Source organism: Amphiura filiformis, chromosome 15, assembly GCF_039555335.1.
Source record: "Amphiura filiformis chromosome 15, Afil_fr2py, whole genome shotgun sequence".
NCBI lineage: Eukaryota > Metazoa > Echinodermata > Ophiuroidea > Amphilepidida > Amphiuridae > Amphiura > Amphiura filiformis.
In genome coordinates this window covers 33,686,923-33,704,498 of record NC_092642.1, presented here as the reverse complement: position 1 = coordinate 33,704,498, position 17,576 = coordinate 33,686,923, and the positions used below count along the sequence as shown (strand labels likewise).

The window sequence follows — 17,576 nt, the reverse complement described above, 5'->3', positions numbered from 1 at the left end:
TGTGGGCACACTTGGAAAGTCACGCTTAGGGTGTCGAGGCGAGGGTCCAACACTTCAAATGCTCAGCCCGTCTAAACACGGCTATATAGTGTATGTGAAAGCTTAATTGTGGCGCTATATAACGCCAGGGTCGTTCATATTTGCATGACCTTTATATATTACTAGTGATGAACGTTTGCATAAAATCTCACCAATCAGAATAAGTAATTTGTCGGGGGAATCAATTGTGCGATACGACCAAAAAGACCATTTATCATTTCCATTTTATTAACTTTTTCCACGATATTCTTTAATGAATATGGGGTTATACATTCTAACAACAAACCTTGGAATTTTTTTGGAATAAACACATTTGCTACAAGTGACAGAGCTTAAGTGACAGGCTAAAAATCTTTTGCCGACAAATGTCTGATTTTTCTTTCAGTGTGTACCATTATTTTGACCTAGTTGATTTCCATACATTGCACGGTTGCTAACCACTACTGAACAGTTAAAATGACAGTTCTATCCGGAGAAGTGCTCGGATTCGGGATCCAAACAATTATATTATGTGTCGCTGCCTTCGCGATGATGTCATGGTGGTTGCAGAACGCTAAGAATCTGCCTCCTGGTCCGTGGGGATGGCCGTTGGTTGGATATCTGCCAAACCTAGTCGTATCTGTCTACCGTACTGGACTTAATCCTCACCAACTGTTTGCCAGAATGGCTACGAAGTACGGACCAGTCTTCAGCATGAGAATTGGTGGGAAGTTGGTCGTAGTTCTCAATAAGCACAGAATTATCAAAGAAGCGTTTCAAAATCCACATATTAGCAGTAGACCTACTAGTCAAACGGTTGAGGAACTTGGACTAAGCGGGGTAAGTTTTCCTGCAATGCGAGTTTCCTGAATAGTTTACGTATGAATGTAATTATATGTGTTGCTTTAGTCATAGACCATCAAACATTATGCTCAAATATTTGCGATTAAACGGTAGGTAATTAATTTTTCAAAATACAAAGTTACCGATGCCCAAGATAAACGCTCTCAGTCATGTTTCACATTTTGCTGACAGCATAGATCCGTCCATAACAAACGAGTATTTCTTTTTTGAAAGAGCTTACTGAAAATGACCGAACGGTGTCTCAGCTTACTCAAATTACCTTCCTTAAACCATGGAGGGGGGTGGGCGAAGGGGTGTATCACATTTTGATTGGGTATGGGTGTGTGGCTAGGCCTCCAGACCATTACTTTTCCAACTTAACGTGGGGATGCACAGTAGTTTAAACATTAGCATGCAATAAGACACCCGAAGATAAAACTTAACATGCAATCGGATTTCATACTGCAGTTACTGTCCGTTTTCCTATACACAATACACAGTGCTCTCACCATTGACGCGCGACCTTTACAAATAGTGTATGAAGAAGTATATTGCATTTGCCTAGTTAACATCACTGTGTGAAAAATAACCGGCCAATATTTAAACTATTCACCAAACTTCTAGCAAATATATTTCTCTAACATGACCTAAAATTACAGCTAGGTTAGATGTTCAGAAGGGGTCGCACTTTCGTAGAATATGAGTGAGGGCAAAGCATAGCTAGCTCATAGCTAGCCAACTCCCCGTGTTAATTGAATGGAGATTTGACCGAAAATATTGAGCTATATTGGTAACGGACCGCTCCGTTCTGAAGGATGCCACAAAAAAACGGTACAAGCTACATTTAAACTATTCTATGAAATTCTAGAAAATATAGATTTGTAACATGTCCTAAATTTTGAGCTAATTTAGGTGTTTGGAGAGGGTCGCACTTTTGTGTTTTAGGAAGGATATGTAAACGACAGATAACACCAAAAATATGAAGAAATTATTTCCAAACCGTGTTAAGACAACAATCATTATGTTGCTCATTTTCAAGAATGCTGGTTAACAAAAAGCAGGGCATTGTCTCATTTCGTGAACAAAGGTGCACATACCATTGTTTCCTTCCGTTTCCTTTATAATCGGTTTCCCAACTAAAGCTTTATTACCAGCTTTATTGCGATATCGCACATTGAAAACAGACACATGTGCACAACCAGAGAAGATCCGATTTAATCAGTTGAGCTGTTTCAACGAGTGTTATCTTGGTTTAATAGCTTTTAATGGGGTTTAAGTCCTGCAAAGGTCGAGATGAATTATACTGCAGACATGACTGCATCATGTCCTTCTTTAAACCTATGCACCATGGAAAATACGCACATAAAACTGACGCAGGTTTACCATATTACAACTATGTTGAAGGTCAATCACAGTATGCAAAACGGGCTCATTCAGTATGGAGCCATACACGCATACCAGTTTACGGTATCAATCCCCCACCCTAAAGAGAAGTATCATGCGACACAATCTGTTGTCAGATTTCCTCTTAACACGTGATTTTCAAGATTAAAGAAAATCCTAAAACCATTTTTGGGCGGCCAAATGCAATACAATTTGTTTTACCTGCGACCATTGCACGTTTCACCTTTTTATATATACAGGGTGTCCCAGAATGATTTATACCGTGTTTGAACAAAATATCAAAAATATATAGTCAACAGTGTATCTTACTTTAATAAGTGCAATACAATGCCAAAAATGTCTCCTACTTATTCTGTGACTTTCATGGAAATAGCTTGATTCGTTTTGGCGTGACATTGCTATTACTGAAAATGGACGAAAACAGCATGTGTGTAATTTACAGTGCTATGGCATCATCACTCACCATCGTCCAGCCGCACTGTGCAATATATTGGAGAAATCCTACATTCTTTGATAGGAAATACACCAAATTTGGCACAGATGTAGAGCTTACAATACTAAATAATTCTTGATATGGGATTAAGTGAAACATTTCAATATGACATCAGATATTTAGGTTGAAAAACGGACTTTTTATGTGATTTTTACCACCATTTTTACCCAAAATGTCATTCGTTACGTAGCGGTTGGTTTGCCCATATACTGTGGACATAAATCCATGCTGTGATACTAAGGACGACCCTTCTCTATACTTTTATGAAAAATCCATCTCTGCCGGTATTTCAAATGATGAAACTCACACACCTCAATAATTGTCTTCAAAACTGCCGCCAAAGAAAGAATAGTTTAAGGTGAAGGTCACTCGAGCAAATCCTTTATTCCATACAATAATTGCTTCGTAACATCATAAATAAATGATAGATATCGACTATTTAGTAGAAGAAAGAACAGCACACAGCAATATACTGCATAACATTACTTTTTCAAAATAGGTTGCTTTGTCAAAACTTGGAATTCACCATTTTTACGCAATCCTCTCTAACTTCTACTAGAAACGTCCAATTTGTAAAATCTAAAAAATCTGAGAAAGCTAAATATATGTAGAACTTAAAATGCAAAACAATATGACCAATAGAAATGCCGTTCATACCTAAAAATTCCCTTTTTCGGTATAAATCATTCTGGGACACCCTGTAGACTATGTTTGGTAATCACAAATTAATTTCTACATGTTCGAAGATCAAAACTTATTAACACATTCATGCTGAAGATCGTTAAGATCAGCTTAAAACTTTTTCCGTTTAGCTCATCTTATGCTTGTTTTTGCAACAGGGTTACAGGGAGAAGCATGGAGGAAGGAAAGACGCTTCATGCTGACAACGTTACGAAGTTTTGGAGTGGGGAAAAGAAGCTTTGAAGAATGTATAGCAGAAGAGACCAAGTATTTAACACAAGAGATAACTAATTTCAACGCTACACCATTCGACCCGCAATCCCTTTTCAACAATGCAACATCGAATATCATTTGCTCAGTTATCTTTGGCAAACGCTACGGATACTCCGATTCTATCTTCAAATATCTGCTTAGCCTCTTTGACGAAAATGCACGGTTAATCGGCGCAGGTGGTCTGCAGCTCTTTTTCCCAATCGCTAAATATTTCCAACTCAGCCACTATAAGCAGCTGAAGAACAACATTTCTAGCCAACTTAAGTTCATCAATGACGTTGTGAAGCAGCATGAATCAGTTCGCGATCCCGACAATCCCAACGATTTCATCGATGTTTATTTGAACGAAATCGAATCCAGTCATGGACATGACTCACACGTGAAGACCAAAACCATGCCACTGTCAATATCGACTCTCTTTGCAGCAGGAACGGAGACAACTTCCACAACATTACGCTGGGCAGTTAAGTACATGATGGCCTATCCGGAGATCCAGAAGCGGGTCCAGCTGGAAATATGTTCAGTCGTGGGCAGTGATCGTCTTCCAAGGTGAGAAGTCCTATGATACTGCCCGTTGTATCTTTTTATAGTCCGACTGCTCATCCCATAATTTAACAATAAGTCACTGCTTAAGGGAACGGATAGCAACGCAACAAAGGGTAAAAAAGGTCAAAATATTCAAACTATGGTCGGTTTCTCCTCCCTGCTACATATATTTTAAGTACATGTTATTAAATTTATAAAGTTTACTTCGAGGACTGTTAAATATCATAAATATCAATTTTTTAATATTTTGTCAGAAAATTTGAATTATATCGCGAATTTCAAAAATTCACGATATACCCGATGTGCTCTCGTGTCCCCCTCCAAAACAATACTGTGCAAACGTTGCTATCCGTTCCCATAAAGAGGTCTCGGGTAGAAAAATTTCGGCAGAAAAATACGGCGAATTTGACCTATTGGATTTGTACTAGTAAGCCATTATACCATTATCCCGTCAATTAATTAGCTTTTGTGCTTCTGTAAATAAGAGGCCATCAATGTATCAGAATGTATCTATCATCAAAACGCGCATGTTAATCGTTTTTAGTGTGTCATGGTAGAAGTGACTGCATAACTTGGGTAACTATTCTTGCTACCTTTTTTGTGTGATTTGCTGTTAATTGTCTAAATTTGTTTCTTTTTTTTTTAAAAATAAAAATGAACAAATATTGAAAGATAAAAAAAATAATGTATCTATCATCTTTAGATTTTTAAGCAATAAACATTAGCATATGCTTTATCATTAATATACATCTTTTCTCCTATACATCAAAACAAGGCTCTCTGATAAGGATAAGTTACCCTTTACTGCGGCAACCCTTCTAGAAATACAGAGGATCAGCACCATTACACCTCTTGGATTTCCTCATAAATGTGGGGAAGACACCAGCATTGATGGCTACACTATTCCGAAGGAAAGTCTTGTAATATCGAATATCTGGGCAGTCCATTATGATCCGGATACATGGACAAATCCGGAAGAATTCAATCCGGAAAGGTTTCTAGATAAAGCTGGATGTTTGCGAGAAAGGGAAGAGTTGATTCCATTTTCGACAGGTAATAAAAGGGTAATCGGACCTTTTGAGGTTATATTTTGTGCCTTTGTCAATGAGCATATAATCAGCTGCATGAGCAATCAAAGAAAAACATTGCGTTTTCATGACAATTGGACAATCATGCAATATTTACCCTTTCACAGCAAGGTACATACATCATGAGACAATCATGGATATATTTAACGACACCTTTGAATAAGCAACGTTATCATCACTACTTGCATTTGGTTTTCATTGTTGTTTGAAATGTGCATGACCTCTTTTGAACACGTTCATCAATAATTCCTGTTATATTTATCGCTGTGTTTTTTACACTGATGTGCAGATTAAGGAAGGAAATTCCTTTAATTAGGAGTCCTTCAGATCAGTCATAATCCATTAACGTATTGAACATTTTCATGCTTATTTAAAACAGGTCGCCGAGTATGTATTGGAGAGAATCTGGCTAAGATGGAGCTGTATATATTCTTTACTCATCTGCTACATCGATTTACCTTCAAGATGCCAGACGGTGATTCCCAGCCTATATCCTCAAAAGGAGTCACTGGTGTCATCGACACACCGGTACCATACTTGACTCAAGTGGAGATCAGTGACTAATTCTCGCTGAGACTACTACTCACTAACTTTTTATCTGAGCCATTACTCCTCATCCAAGTGGCGGTGGTGGTGAAGTGAGGATGTAGAGTGGATGGATGTGGGGTTTCTGTGGGTGGGGTGTGTGGAGGTTTGGGTGTTTGAGGTGTCTCATGGAGACTGTATTTAACTTCTTTATACACTTAATTTAATAGTCAGCGTAAAGAGCAGAGTATTCAAGATTAAGTATTAAGACAGACACTGTTCTTATTTGTTTTATGGTCAACATGGTCAATATGAGTTTGTTTTAAATATAACCATGTGATTCGTGCTTGATAATTATATTTCTATTATATAAGGCGTAATGTTACGATTGCCGGAGACTTCCTTTCACTGTAATCCAATAGACATCCCAGTGATCAAGCTTGAAGAGTAGTTTGTCGCTATAATAGACATTCAGTTTTGGTCTAAAGAAGTAAGCTAATCTTTGTCAAAAAGTAACAGATATCTTGTTTTTCCAACGCTGATACAGGGTGTATCAAAATGATTGGTACCCATCAATGTTGATGTTTTTTGAAAAGCCTGTATCTTCCTAATACAATATCGGATACGCTTGAAATGTCCAGAATGTATAGTTTATGACTTGTTTTACAATTAATCTACAAATTATCTGGATCTTATGTTGAATATTGATGTGTCAGGCCCATCCATTATTGATGAAAACTGATGGGTACCAATCATTTTGATACAGCTTGTATTGTATATTATCATGGGGATCCAAACACGAATAGTTGACACTGATGATATCATTCGTTAGTTCTTCGAAATCAAAACGGAAGAAAACAGCCAATGTTTCAATACATACATGTATATCACAATGTCAAGGTCCCAAATGTGGAAAGTTAAGTGTATAACGTATTGGCATTCGAAGTCATTTTGCGTAAATGAAAGCAACCAAATTTATCGACACCCTGTTTCTAATCATGTAAGCTTAATCATGACGAGCATTTTACCAAGACGGTTCGTAAAGTCAGGGCCGTGACACTCGTATTCAATCCCTGAATAAAAAATGAAGTCACTTCGGCGGCAGTTTGAGTGACGGTTGCTATGCCGGTTGCTATGCATCCAAGTGCACAGCCTAAAACTTACGTAGGCCTACTTGTGAATGGCTATGATGCGCGTTACTGCTTTATTGGTCCAAAGGACTTATCCTGTATTTGATTGACGATTGCTGGAGAATCCAAGTGCAGCAATAGTCTTAGTTCCAGGCAGGCAAGTACAGGTACGATTGTAACGCAATTTTAACGTATGTTTATTTGTTTTAAAAAAGAAATACCCCTTTCATCAAATTTTATGTTAGGAGAGAGAACATTCGGTCCATATTTTACTTGTTTTATTGAATTTTGAGCTAATTTTATGTGTGAAATATACACATTTAGACCGTTACGGTACAAACGACAGTCCGTCTTGATCAAGTCTAACATCGTCAGGCTAAAATCTCCTCAATCTTGAACGGCTGTCGAGGAAGTCTACTTCGAGCTATTTTTCCAAGATGGCGCACATCGACTGCCAAATATTCGGACCCTTTCCGGCAAAAATACAGCTTATTTAGCCAGTCTCGTCATGGGGTCATCGAACAGAATATTTTTCTAACATATTGAGGTAACTCCTCAGCCACTTGGTTTTCAAAATATAATAGTAATGGAAAGAAACGACCAATTGTTCGCCGTTTTTCGTCATTTAATTTTTTTTTGAAACGATGACGTAAACATGTATCAACTCTTCCACAGAAAATACACTCCTACACAGCGAGGGCCATCACATGCATGATCGCGCATTGGCTGTGTGACTGACTTCATTTGCGCAAACGAGTGGCTTGTCCTATAGTATATTAGTACTCGAGAATCCTTGGTAAAGTGTAAAGATACAAGTGAAGGCAAACTAAACACAATTTTTCCAGTATCACTAAATAGTCAATATCCCAGTTGTCACCTTTAGACGTAGTATGGCACCATCAGCAGCCCTGTGAAATGACAAAGTCACTGACTTTCTTGTCGACAATTGTAACAAACGAGTATTTCTTTTTTGAAAGAGCTTACTGAAAATGACCGAACGGTGTCTCAGCTTACTCAAATTACCTTCCTTAAACCATGGAGGGGGGTGGGCGAAGGGGTGTATCACATTTTGATTGGGTATGGGTGTGTGGCTAGGCCTCCAGACCATTACTTTTCCAACTTAACGTGGGGATGCACAGTAGTTTAAACATTAGCATGCAATAAGACACCCGAAGATAAAACTTAACATGCAATCGGATTTCATACTGCAGTTACTGTCCGTTTTCCTATACACAATACACAGTGCTCTCACCATTGACGCGCGACCTTTACAAATAGTGTATGAAGAAGTATATTGCATTTGCCTAGTTAACATCACTGTGTGAAAAATAACCGGCCAATATTTAAACTATTCACCAAACTTCTAGCAAATATATTTCTCTAACATGACCTAAAATTACAGCTAGGTTAGATGTTCAGAAGGGGTCGCACTTTCGTAGAATATGAGTGAGGGCAAAGCATAGCTAGCTCATAGCTAGCCAACTCCCCGTGTTAATTGAATGGAGATTTGACCGAAAATATTGAGCTATATTGGTAACGGACCGCTCCGTTCTGAAGGATGCCACAAAAAAACGGTACAAGCTACATTTAAACTATTCTATGAAATTCTAGAAAATATAGATTTGTAACATGTCCTAAATTTTGAGCTAATTTAGGTGTTTGGAGAGGGTCGCACTTTTGTGTTTTAGGAAGGATATGTAAACGACAGATAACACCAAAAATATGAAGAAATTATTTCCAAACCGTGTTAAGACAACAATCATTATGTTGCTCATTTTCAAGAATGCTGGTTAACAAAAAGCAGGGCATTGTCTCATTTCGTGAACAAAGGTGCACATACCATTGTTTCCTTCCGTTTCCTTTATAATCGGTTTCCCAACTAAAGCTTTATTACCAGCTTTATTGCGATATCGCACATTGAAAACAGACACATGTGCACAACCAGAGAAGATCCGATTTAATCAGTTGAGCTGTTTCAACGAGTGTTATCTTGGTTTAATAGCTTTTAATGGGGTTTAAGTCCTGCAAAGGTCGAGATGAATTATACTGCAGACATGACTGCATCATGTCCTTCTTTAAACCTATGCACCATGAAAAATACGCACATAAAACTGACGCAGGTTTACCATATTACAACTATGTTGAAGGTCAATCACAGTATGCAAAACGGGCTCATTCAGTATGGAGCCATACACGCATACCAGTTTACGGTATCAATCCCCACCCTAAAGAGAAGTATCATGCGACACAATCTGTTGTCAGATTTCCTCTTAACACGTGATTTTCAAGATTAAAGAAAATCCTAAAACCATTTTTGGGCGGCCAAATGCAATACAATTTGTTTTACCTGCGACCATTGCACGTTTCACCTTTTTATATATACAGGGTGTCCCAGAATGATTTATACCGTGTTTGAACAAAATATCAAAAATATATAGTCAACAGTGTATCTTACTTTAATAAGTGCAATACAATGCCAAAAATGTCTCCTACTTATTCTGTGACTTTCATGGAAATAGCTTGATTCGTTTTGGCGTGACATTGCTATTACTGAAAATGGACGAAAACAGCATGTGTGTAATTTACAGTGCTATGGCATCATCACTCACCATCGTCCAGCCGCACTGTGCAATATATTGGAGAAATCCTACATTCTTTGATAGGAAATACACCAAATTTGGCACAGATGTAGAGCTTACAATACTAAATAATTCTTGATATGGGATTAAGTGAAACATTTCAATATGACATCAGATATTTAGGTTGAAAAACGGACTTTTATGTGATTTTTACCACCATTTTTACCCAAAATGTCATTCGTTACGTAGCGGTTGGTTTGCCCATATACTGTGGACATAAATCCATGCTGTGATACTAAGGACGACCCTTCTCTATACTTTTATGAAAAATCCATCTCTGCCGGTATTTCAAATGATGAAACTCACACACCTCAATAATTGTCTTCAAAACTGCCGCCAAAGAAAGAATAGTTTAAGGTGAAGGTCACTCGAGCAAATCCTTTATTCCATACAATAATTGCTTCGTAACATCATAAATAAATGATAGATATCGACTATTTAGTAGAAGAAAGAACAGCACACAGCAATATACTGCATAACATTACTTTTTCAAAATAGGTTGCTTTGTCAAAACTTGGAATTCACCATTTTTACGCAATCCTCTCTAACTTCTACTAGAAACGTCCAATTTGTAAAATCTAAAAAATCTGAGAAAGCTAAATATATGTAGAACTTAAAATGCAAAACAATATGACCAATAGAAATGCCGTTCATACCTAAAAAATTCCCTTTTTTCGGTATAAATCATTCTGGGACACCCTGTAGACTATGTTTGGTAATCACAAATTAATTTCTACATGTTCGAAGATCAAAACTTATTAACACATTCATGCTGAAGATCGTTAAGATCAGCTTAAAACTTTTTCCGTTTAGCTCATCTTATGCTTGTTTTTGCAACAGGGTTACAGGGAGAAGCATGGAGGAAGGAAAGACGCTTCATGCTGACAACGTTACGAAGTTTTGGAGTGGGGAAAAGAAGCTTTGAAGAATGTATAGCAGAAGAGACCAAGTATTTAACACAAGAGATAACTAATTTCAACGCTACACCATTCGACCCGCAATCCCTTTTCAACAATGCAACATCGAATATCATTTGCTCAGTTATCTTTGGCAAACGCTACGGATACTCCGATTCTATCTTCAAATATCTGCTTAGCCTCTTTGACGAAAATGCACGGTTAATCGGCGCAGGTGGTCTGCAGCTCTTTTTCCCAATCGCTAAATATTTCCAACTCAGCCACTATAAGCAGCTGAAGAACAACATTTCTAGCCAACTTAAGTTCATCAATGACGTTGTGAAGCAGCATGAATCAGTTCGCGATCCCGACAATCCCAACGATTTCATCGATGTTTATTTGAACGAAATCGAATCCAGTCATGGACATGACTCACACGTGAAGACCAAAACCATGCCACTGTCAATATCGACTCTCTTTGCAGCAGGAACGGAGACAACTTCCACAACATTACGCTGGGCAGTTAAGTACATGATGGCCTATCCGGAGATCCAGAAGCGGGTCCAGCTGGAAATATGTTCAGTCGTGGGCTGTGATCGTCTTCCAAGGTGAGAAGTCCTATGATACTGCCCGTTGTATCTTTTTATAGTCCGACTGCTCATCCCATAATTTAACAATAAGTCACTGCTTAAGGGAACGGATAGCAACGCAACAAAGGGTAAAAAAGGTCAAAATATTCAAACTATGGTCGGTTTCTCCTCCCTGCTACATATATTTTAAGTACATGTTATTAAATTTATAAAGTTTACTTCGAGGACTGTTAAATATCATAAATATCAATTTTTTAATATTTTGTCAGAAAATTTGAATTATATCGCGAATTTCAAAAATTCACGATATACCCGATGTGCTCTCGTGTCCCCTCCAAAACAATACTGTGCAAACGTTGCTATCCGTTCCCATAAAGAGGTCTCGGGTAGAAAAATTTCGGCAGAAAAATACGGCGAATTTGACCTATTGGATTTGTACTAGTAAGCCATTATACCATTATCCCGTCAATTAATTAGCTTTTGTGCTTCTGTAAATAAGAGGCCATCAATGTATCAGAATGTATCTATCATCAAAACGCGCATGTTAATCGTTTTTAGTGTGTCATGGTAGAAGTGACTGCATAACTTGGGTAACTATTCTTGCTACCTTTTTTGTGTGATTTGCTGTTAATTGTCTAAATTTGTTTCTTTTTTTTAAAAATAAAATGAACAAATATTGAAAGATAAAAAAATAATGTATCTATCATCTTTAGATTTTTAAGCAATAAACATTAGCATATGCTTTATCATTAATATACATCTTTTTCTCCTATACATCAAAACAAGGCTCTCTGATAAGGATAAGTTACCCTTTACTGCGGCAACCCTTCTAGAAATACAGAGGATCAGCACCATTACACCTCTTGGATTTCCTCATAAATGTGGGGAAGACACCAGCATTGATGGCTACACTATTCCGAAGGAAAGTCTTGTAATATCGAATATCTGGGCAGTCCATTATGATCCGGATACATGGACAAATCCGGAAGAATTCAATCCGGAAAGGTTTCTAGATAAAGCTGGATGTTTGCGAGAAAGGGAAGAGTTGATTCCATTTTCGACAGGTAATAAAAGGGTAATCGGACCTTTTGAGGTTATATTTTGTGCCTTTGTCAATGAGCATATAATCAGCTGCATGAGCAATCAAAGAAAAACATTGCGTTTTCATGACAATTGGACAATCATGCAATATTTACCCTTTCACAGCAAGGTACATACATCATGAGACAATCATGGATATATTTAACGACACCTTTGAATAAGCAACGTTATCATCACTACTTGCATTTGGTTTTCATTGTTGTTTGAAATGTGCATGACCTCTTTTGAACACGTTCATCAATAATTCCTGTTTTTTTTTTTTTTTATCGCTGTGTTTTTTACACTGATGTGCAGATTAAGGAAGGAAATTCCTTTAATTAGGAGTCCTTCAGATCAGTCATAATCCATTAACGTATTGAACATTTTCATGCTTATTTAAAACAGGTCGCCGAGTATGTATTGGAGAATCTGGCTAAGATGGAGCTGTATATATTCTTTACTCATCTGCTACATCGATTTACCTTCAAGATGCCAGACGGTGATTCCCAGCCTATATCCTCAAAAGGAGTCACTGGTGTCATCGACACACCGGTACCATACTTGACTCAAGTGGAGATCAGTGACTAATTCTCGCTGAGACTACTACTCACTAACTTTTATCTGAGCCATTACTCCTCATCCAAGTGGCGGTGGTGGTGAAGTGAGGATGTAGAGTGGATGGATGTGGGGTTTCTGTGGGTGGGGTGTGTGGAGGTTTGGTGTTTGAGGTGTCTCATGGAGACTGTATTTAACTTCTTTATACACTTAATTTAATAGTCAGCGTAAAGAGCAGAGTATTCAAGATTAAGTATTAAGACAGACACTGTTCTTATTTGTTTTATGGTCAACATGGTCAATATGAGTTTGTTTTAAATATAACCATGTGATTCGTGCTTGATAATTATATTTCTATTATATAAGGCGTAATGTTACGATTGCCGGAGACTTCCTTTCACTGTAATCCAATAGACATCCCAGTGATCAAGCTTGAAGAGTAGTTTGTCGCTATAATAGACATTCAGTTTTGGTCTAAAGAAGTAAGCTAATCTTTGTCAAAAAGTAACAGATATCTTGTTTTTCCAACGCTGATACAGGGTGTATCAAAATGATTGGTACCCATCAATGTTGATGTTTTTTGAAAAGCCTGTATCTTACTAATACAATATCGGATACGCTTGAAATGTCCAGAATGTATAGTTTATGACTTGTTTTACAATTAATCTACAAATTATCTGGATCTTATGTTGAATATTGATGTGTCAGGCCCATCCATTATTGATGAAAACTGATGGGTACCAATCATTTTGATACAGCTTGTATTGTATATTATCATGGGGATCCAAACACGAATAGTTGACACTGATGATATCATTCGTTAGTTCTTCGAAATCAAAACGGAAGAAAACAGCCAATGTTTCAATACATACATGTATATCACAATGTCAAGGTCCCAAATGTGGAAAGTTAAGTGTATAACGTATTGGCATTCGAAGTCATTTTGCGTAAATGAAAGCAACCAAATTTATCGACACCCTGTTTCTAATCATGTAAGCTTAATCATGACGAGCATTTTACCAAGACGGTTCGTAAAGTCAGGGCCGTGACACTCGTATTCAATCCCTGAATAAAAAATGAAGTCACTTCGGCGGCAGTTTGAGTGACGGTTGCTATGCCGGTTGCTATGCATCCAAGTGCACAGCCTAAAACTTACGTAGGCCTACTTGTGAATGGCTATGATGCGCGTTACTGCTTTATTGGTCCAAAGGACTTATCCTGTATTTGATTGACGATTGCTGGAGAATCCAAGTGCAGCAATAGTCTTAGTTCCAGGCAGGCAAGTACAGGTACGATTGTAACGCAATTTTAACGTATGTTTATTTGTTTTAAAAAAGAAATACCCCTTTCATCAAATTTTATGTTAGGAGAGAGAACATTCGGTCCATATTTTACTTGTTTTATTGAATTTTGAGCTAATTTTATGTGTGAAATATACACATTTAGACCGTTACGGTACAAACGACAGTCCGTCTTGATCAAGTCTAACATCGTCAGGCTAAAATCTCCTCAATCTTGAACGGCTGTCGAGGAAGTCTACTTCGAGCTATTTTTCCAAGATGGCGCACATCGACTGCCAAATATTCGGACCCTTTCCGGCAAAAATACAGCTTATTTAGCCAGTCTCGTCATGGGGTCATCGAACAGAATATTTTTCTAACATATTGAGGTAACTCCTCAGCCACTTGGTTTTTCAAAATATAATAGTAATGGAAAGAAACGACCAATTGTTCGCCGTTTTTCGTCATTTAATTTTTTTTTGAAACGATGACGTAAACATGTATCAACTCTTCCACAGAAAATACACTCCTACACAGCGAGGGCCATCACATGCATGATCGCGCATTGGCTGTGTGACTGACTTCATTTGCGCAAACGAATGGCTTGTCCTATAGTATATTAGTACTCGAGAATCCTTGGTAAAGTGTAAAGATACAAGTGAAGGCAAACTAAACACAATTTTTCCAGTATCACTAAATAGTCAATATCCCAGTTGTCACCTTTAGACGTAGTATGGCACCATCAGCAGCCCTGTGAAATGACAAAGTCACTGACTTTCTTGTCGACAATTGTAACACAGCCGAGCAGCTTCTTTTCGAAAAAGGTCGCTTCTAGCATGATAAATTAGCACAGTAAAAACACTTGCAGACAGTGCAAGAATCTCTGAACAATACACAAAAAACACCGGCAATTCTTTTCTTGTGATATCCTCATAAAGGAAAGTCGTTATTAAAGGCAAGAAGCCTAAAGTTAGCAGAGAAGTCATCAAGAAAAACGTTGTAAATAGTTTTCTTTCCGATTTATTATAGCCATGCTGTTGACCATCTCCTTGCATTGCGATTTGATTTACATGAAATCGCGCCAAAAGAAATATCCGGAAAAAGAAGACGCATGTCAGAAAAAAAGGAATCAGTGTAAATAGCAAAACCAAAACAATTCCAAAAATATCAGGTTCCTTTTTATTGTTAGGACCAGCGATGCATGTGTGTAAGCCGGGTAAATAATAATTAGTCCTGCCAGGAACGAAACAGTCTAAGGCAGCGAATATAATCGATAAAGCCCACACCAGAAAAACTCCTATTTTTGCTCTGAAGACCGTCACTAGAGTAGAGTATCTTAAAGCATATACCACCGCAATGAAGCGCTCCATGTTAACATTTAGCAGAGATATTAAAGTAGCTACAGCAAAAACAACGTTGGAAAAACTACAGAAATGACACATCCAATCACCGAATGGCCATTCATTCATGATCGATGCGCCCAAAATGGTAGAACAAGTAATAATTCCATTTCCAAGATTTGAGACGTTCATCGAAATTAAGAAAAACTTGGTGACTGTATTGATATCTTGAAGACGATGAATGATCAAGAGGCTAATGATGTTGCAAATAAGATTAAAAACCAAGATGATTCCAAGGCAAATTGACTTTGATACTAGCAGCAAATTGAAGACATCGGTACTATTAGATGCCATGTCTTGTGGAATGAATGAGAGAAAATACCAGAAGTACCAGCCAGTTTCTTGGAAATGAGAATCCTTTTCTACCTGATTATACTTCTCCAATTTGCAGAAGGCTTTTGACGGGTTGGATTTGCTACATAGTAGGTACAGGCTAATCAACAACTCGACAAGATGTAAGCTCCTTGTGCCGACTGACCCGCTGGTCTGTAATGTAAAATTCTTTACTTGTACAAAATCTATATAAACAATACATCACTAATAATTGTCTTTAAGGGTCACTTTTGAACAGCGAAGGGTTAAATTTACGCAGCAACATCACGATCATGTCACAATTGGTTGAAATAAATATACGCATTTCCCTCTCAATCATTCCATAATTTGTGCATCTATGGTTAAAGCTTAAACGACCGTTAAAATTATGCAAACAATAAAAGCTGTTAAAACGATCACATGTGAAGGGTTCAGATTTTACAGTACAATTTAATGGTCTTACCAGTGCCGACGTAATGTCTGTGCTCAATAAGTAATAAGAAAAAAATGTGTAAAAAATACCGTCTGTTGATTTGAATTCAAATCGTACCATTAGATTCCACTGCCCTAACAGAATTGATCATATCTCACTTCCATTTTCAACCAGTTGGGCCAAAACTTGTTTTCTCTGGGAACTAAACCCCACACAAGATAAATGTATGTAATTCATTGACCCATCTGTGTCATCGTATCAGCTAAATCGACAGCATGGTAATCAATTCTGTTAACGCATTGGCCCCTAATGCACTGAACTGCCATTGGTCTAGAGGTTTTTGAATTACCGATTAAAGCGTAAACCTCAATAGGTTACTAGTGTCTTATAGAATGTACTATTTCATCGCCTTTATTAATGGTAATAACTCATTTAGGCTAGCAGTACATACAGCCTTTGATGATTTTTCCAACATGAGTTTGCCATGGTCATTTTATAAACCTATGACACAACTTTTTTTTTCAAGTTACGTCACTTAATCGACATTGGGTCTGAGATGTGAATAAACAACACGTGGGTTGCTCACGTGAACGAAAATTGGCAAAGTGTAAACACCAAAACACTGCGTATTTTCTCATCGGTTTTCATCTTCTTTTTACAAAATAATTGTTCAAACGGGAAATGTGACAACACCAATCACTGCGTATTTTCTCACCGGTTTAATCGTCTTTTTTACAAAATAATTGTTCAAACGGGAAATGTTTGTTGGTAACTTCTTTGTCAGCTTACTTTTGATACTACAAAATACAAAAGAAACGGAAAAAATGCGATATTATTTGAAAATCAATCTTTGGCGTAGATTTCTTGATGACAAAAAATTCTTTAAATATAGTAAATCCAGTGCACCTTTTGGCGACAGAATGAGTTTATTGTATAAATGCGCGTCACGCGCGCATAAAAAGTTTGCCATTTTAAAGCTAAATTGATTAAAAAAATGTGATGCAAGAGGGGAAAAAATTCGCGCGAAGCGCAAAAAAATGCACTTTTGGGACGAAATTGGCCAAATTTTATGTTCATTTGGCCAGAAACCCATCAACAGGCGTCAACATTGGGGGATGACTGTATGGACCACCCCCTGGCAAAATATTGGGGGGGGGGCAAGGCACATTGAACTGGCGAATAAGCTAGTCACGGTAATTGTAGCCTTGAATAATAAAAGTACAAGATAAGATTCATGTTGCTCTTCTGGTGCATTCTGAGTTGGGTTACTCCCTGCTAATGATAATGGCGTCTTAAAATATCGGTGACATTCATAATATATCCGTAAACAATGTCATCGGACGAATCACATACTGGTCTATCTCCACAAACACGCATTTCGAGAAAATCG

At 37.6% G+C, this 17,576-nt stretch overlaps 2 protein-coding genes across 2 annotated transcripts; both read left to right on the top strand.

Moving 5' to 3' along the window:
- Positions 1-473: 473 nt before the first annotated feature.
- On the top strand, positions 474-6,006 carry LOC140170902 (cytochrome P450 2J6-like). Its single transcript, XM_072194103.1, has 5 exons — positions 474-858; positions 2,266-2,275; positions 3,598-4,261; positions 5,034-5,311; positions 5,726-6,006. The coding sequence occupies exons 1-5, from the start codon at positions 496-498 to the stop codon at positions 5,908-5,910; spliced, it is 1,500 nt and encodes a 499-aa protein (XP_072050204.1). The 5' UTR covers positions 474-495; the 3' UTR covers positions 5,911-6,006.
- Positions 6,007-6,655: 649 nt separating this feature from the next.
- LOC140170900 (cytochrome P450 2J5-like) lies at positions 6,656-12,794 on the top strand. Its single transcript, XM_072194102.1, has 4 exons — positions 6,656-6,698; positions 10,481-11,144; positions 11,913-12,201; positions 12,612-12,794. Exons 1-4 carry the CDS (start codon positions 6,656-6,658, stop codon positions 12,792-12,794), a joined length of 1,179 nt encoding a protein of 392 aa, XP_072050203.1.
- Positions 12,795-17,576: the final 4,782 nt, after the last annotated feature.